At 40.2% G+C, this 4,943-nt stretch overlaps 1 protein-coding gene across 1 annotated transcript; it reads left to right on the top strand.

Annotated features, from left to right (window-relative positions):
* The first annotated feature begins 616 nt into the window (after positions 1-616).
* Positions 617-2,919, top strand: LOC136476161 (uncharacterized). The gene is made up of 3 exons (XM_066473886.1): positions 617-2,094; positions 2,180-2,298; positions 2,378-2,919. The coding sequence occupies exon 1, from the start codon at positions 912-914 to the stop codon at positions 1,860-1,862; it is 951 nt and encodes a 316-aa protein (XP_066329983.1). The 5' UTR covers positions 617-911; the 3' UTR covers positions 1,863-2,094; positions 2,180-2,298; positions 2,378-2,919.
* The last annotated feature ends 2,024 nt before the right edge of the window (positions 2,920-4,943 follow it).

Genomic DNA, 4,943 nt, shown 5'->3' with positions numbered 1-4,943 from the left:
AATAGGTCAGATATCCTGATATTGCCATGTGTTTGTTTCTAATGTTCAGGTGCATCAGCCACCAATGTTATCTGGTCATCTATTAATTGGGTTGAACGAGGTAGCTCGTGGTTGAAGTGACCATGCCTGACCCTGAGGGAGGTTCAGCCGCTGCAGATTCAAGTGTTCCATCAGGTGCTGCTGCCTCAGCTTCCTCAGCTGCTCCAGATGTTTCAACCCTTATTGAAAAGGCAATAGCAGTGCTGCCATCAGATCTTGCTACCCAAGCTCAAGATCCCAAGAGAAAGGCTCGATCTCAAGACCTAGGATAAAAGTATGGGTGGTGGCCAGATCCTATGAAGAAGGATTTTGTGCAGTGTGTATTTTGTAAGAAGATAGTTCCTGCAAGAATAAGAAGGTTCAAGCAGCACCTTGCTGGCGGTTATGTGAATGCAAAAAAGTGCCCAAAAGCACCTGAACTAGTTAGGGAAGAGATGCATGATTACCTAAAGAAGAACACAAGGACTGTATTTGTGCAAGTGGCCAAAGATGGTGAACAAGAACAAGATGCAAATGAAGAGAGTGAAGGTGAACAAGCTACTGAAGCTGAACCAGTAAGAGTACCAAGTTTGGGGACAAAGGTTAAGCAGGAAATAACAAAAATTGCTCAAGCTTCCATCACTTCTTTTGCTGCTGCTGTTCCACCTAGACCACAAACTCAAAAGGCATCCAAGTCAGTCAGTGCCATGCTATGCAAGACATCAGAAGAGGTAGTTGCAGAAAGGCATAGATCGAAGACATCTCAACTGACTCTAGAGCACTACACAGAAAAAGACAAGGAGGCCAAACAGGTTGTTGATGACCATGTTGCTGATTTCTTCTATGAAAATGCCATACCTCTCAACGTCATTAACTCGAGAAGCTAGGAGATTATGCTTGAGTCCATTGGGCAATATGGTCTTGGTTACCACTCACCAACATACCGTGAGATTAGGGAACCTTTGCTTGAAAGGGCTGTCAACAGGACAACAGAACTGAGGAAGAAGCACGAGGAAGCTTGGAAAGAATATGGTTGCACACTCATGTCAGATGGTTGGACTAATACTAGTCATCGCCACCTCATCAGATTTCTTGCCAATAGTCCAGCAGGGACCTTTTTTGTGGGATCAGTGGATGCTACAAGTGAGATGGTAGATGCACAGATGTTAGCAGATTTGTTGGAAAAGCAAGTTGACAAGATTGGGAAGGAATATGTGGTGCAGGTTGTCACTGACAATGGGGTCAATTTCAAGGCAGCAGGAAGGATCCTAATGGGGAGGATCCCACATTTGTTTTGGACACCTTGTGTTGCCCATTGCTTGAATTTGATGTTGCAGGACATTGGCGAAATAAAGGATTTCTGTACTGCCATCAATGAGGCAAAGATAGTGTGCAGATTTCTCTACAAACATGATAGGCTTCTTGATCAAACAAGACAGAAATTAGGTGCAGATCTTGTAAGGCCAGCTGTGACTCGCTTTGCTACTTCGTACCTCACATTGGCAAGCATGTATAAGCACAAGAATGGTCTGAGAAACTTATTTGTTAGTGATGAATGGCATGCTAACAACTTGTCTACTACTTTTGAAGGCAAACAAGCTGAAAATATTGTCCTTTCAATGCCATTTTGGACTAGAGTGGAAAATTGCCTAAGAGCTTCTCAACCACTTCTCATTGCTCTAAGGATAGCAGGCAGAGATGACACACCCACAGCTCCTGAGATTATGACAGCCATGGATGTTGCAAAGAGCTCCATCAAAGATGCTTTAAAAGAGAATCTAGATTTACTTAAAGAGGTAATGGTGTGCTATGAGAAGAGGTGGGAAAACCAAATGGAGCAATAGTTGTATGGGGCATCTCTATTCTTGAACCCATCCAAGTTTTTTGCCATAAGGGAAAAGGACAAGAGACAAGCTGCAAGGCTAAGGTCCATGTTCAACGATGTTTTATGGAAGATGGTGATTGATGACAATGAACTGACCAAGATTAGCAAGCAGGCTTATGAGTATGAGAGGTCCGAAGGTGATTGCTTCTCAAGGCCAGTAGTCATAAGCCATAGAGATAAAAGAAGCCCATGTAAGTTTTCCCAACTAAAGTTTCTTTACCTTCTCAAGCTTCTCTTTGGTTATAATGAACTGATTAATATCAAAATATGTTGCAGTCCTTTGGTGGGGTTCATTTTGTGGCCTAGCGTATGAGCTCCAAAGTTTAGCAAAAAGAATAACCAGTCTTTGTTGTTCAACATCTGGTTGTCAGCGTGATTGGAGTACTTTTGCCAATGTAATTACTACTACTGAGTAATTTGAGTTTTGTAGCAATATTGCTTACAGATTGTGATTTTACAGTGTTTTTTGTGCAGGTCCACAACAGAAAGAGAAACAGATTGGAGTATAAGAGGTTAACTAAATTGGTATATGTTAGTTACAACTGAAAGATGTCAAATAAGTTTAAAAAAACTAGAGAGCTTGGCTCCAAAGGAAAGATATGCAACCCCCTCTTGCTTGAAGAATTTGAATGGGAAAATGAATGGGAGGATGAAAATTGTGAGTCGGTTCATGCAGCTCATGGTAATGAGTTGACTTGGGCTAATGTGCATGAAACTATTGGAGCAACTGAGAGCCTACGAGGTCGTAACTTGCCTAGGGCTACTGCTGCTCATGCAGCAGCCTCTGTCAGCCAGACTTATGCTAGGAGGAGGAAGCGTCCAAGGAACACAGCAGCTGCTCCAGACATCACTAAAGAAGATGACAGTGACCATGGTAGGAGAGATGTAGCACAAGAGCAGCAAGTTGAATCTGATTCTGAAGCAGGAATGGAACAGGATGAAGACTCTAGTGGACCTGCAATAGCTGGAGATGCAGGCAGCTTTCATTTGAATGTTGATTTGCTTATTTAGATCAATAGATGGTAGCCTTGCTATTTGTGTTGGACTACTTAATGTTGATGTGTTGTCAGCTGAGCACTTAAGCTTTTTATCATTTGATGACATTGTTTGTTTACTCATGTATGCTCATGCTGGCTGCTATGGTACCTATTTTATTATGTTTATGTGCTGATTCTCTTGTGCGGTTGTGATCTACTACATATTGTTGCTCCTTTCTGATTTCCTTGTTTCACCAAATCGGTAAGAACGTGGAGATTTGGACTAGGATCTGGAGTTCTCGACAATGGAGGAGTACTTTCACAAGTAAGTGACCAACTTCTAGTTATTTTATACCCTTGCTGCTTGATTCATACAGTTGTACTCTATAGTATATGTCGTGGAATGTACAGGATGACCAGGACTGACTAGGCCCTATTAGCCAGACTGGTTGTTGACTAGCCGACTGTATAACACTGTCAGCCATTCAATTATTAGCTTAAGGCATGCAATACTTCTTGGAAATTGGAACAATATGGTTATTAGCTCCTGATTTTGTAAAGTGGAATCTGTTTTGGTGCAATCATTTGTTTAGAAAATATTTCCCTTTTAAATTTACTAGCTGAAGGGATATTAGAAATTTGAAATTTCATAGGAAACTGAAGATTATGGCAATCATCATATGGTGTTTTAGATAGCGTAATATATTCCATCAAAAGAAATGTCTTGTATTCTGATACATGATTAGCTCTTGCTTTCAAAAAAATTAGTGCTTAGATTTTGAGGTCCTTTTTGTAACTAATGTTTTTGATAACTTGGTTGAAACTTGAAAGTTTTGGTACCTTGCTAGTGTTACCAGATGTTAAGCTTCAAGTGTTTCTTTTGCTTCCTCTGTTATATTTGTATATATACTTGGTTACACAAACCAAGGCAGATGTGGGTGAAATTTATGGCAACTTTGAACAGAAGGCGTTCAGTAGCAGTGCTAAGTTAATACCATCACATTCGATGTTTTGTAGTATATAAATGATTGATTGTTTTTTTTCCTTCTTTCACACAGTATTTTTCCCCCTTCTTTCACACAGTAATGATATTCATTTTGCAGTTCATCCATGATGATGATGAAATATAAAAGCGGGAAAGAGTGCAATAAGATCCACAAGGAACTAGAGGATGAGTATGGAGAGACACACGGTTCTATATGCCCCTAAATTTGATCTTCAGGCTGCTGGGATATGGCTTTCACCTATAATAAGCCCTAATCGGTATCTAGCATTCTATACATGTTCCCAATTTTCAGACATATATGAGTGTTGTATATGATGGCATGTGCTACTCCTTACGAGACCTAATGGCTCAAAAGATGCTCTTACTTCTGCTAATTTGAATTGGAGACGAAGCACTTTGGTCACCTGATTTAGTACATCCTGTGTAGCTGGCATGCATTTTGGGCTTATACCAATGCAAAATCACAGGCAAAGGATAAATGTGGGGTATGTATAAAAGCTATCGGTCCGGGGTCATGGGTCTGACTGGGGTACTGCAGTGCATCATGATTCATCTTCCGTGCCCGCCCTATGAAACGTAGGATAAATATATTAAGAGGGCCAAAGCATTAATATCTATATATCTAATACTCTCTCTATTTCAATTTACAAGACGTTTTGGTTTTTCTAGATACATCACAATGTATCTAGACATAATGTATATCTAAGTGCATAGAGCTATGTGTCTAGAAAAAACAAAACGTTTTATAATTTGCCAAAATTGAAATGGAGAAAGTATTAAAGTATGAAAAATTATGTCCTCCCTCCGTTGTATCTCTTTGGCTAGGGGATCTATAAATGCATGTTTGCGCTACCTAGGAATTTGGTGGTTTGCTTTTATGCTGAGCTTGTACGCGCTGGAGCTGGCACTGGTACCTCAAGTTTCATCATGTTGTTTGGAAAAGGTTGATTTAGAATAAGGAGGATTTATATAGAAATATGATTAGGAAGGAGTGTTTATTATTTGAGTGGTGTGCTCAATATATTTCCTAGGGTTGACCTTGTCACTTTCTTACAAA

This window comes from Miscanthus floridulus, chromosome 8 (assembly GCF_019320115.1).
Source record: "Miscanthus floridulus cultivar M001 chromosome 8, ASM1932011v1, whole genome shotgun sequence".
NCBI classification, from domain to species: domain Eukaryota; kingdom Viridiplantae; phylum Streptophyta; class Magnoliopsida; order Poales; family Poaceae; genus Miscanthus; species Miscanthus floridulus.
The sequence above is the reverse complement of the archived record's forward strand: the minus strand, read 5'-3'. Positions and strand labels throughout refer to the sequence as shown.

Bases quoted from the DNA above. Each gene is read 5' to 3' on its own strand.
- LOC136476161 (XM_066473886.1), top strand. From the start codon at position 912: ATGCTTGAGTCCATTGGGCAATATGGTCTTGGTTACCACTCACCAACA.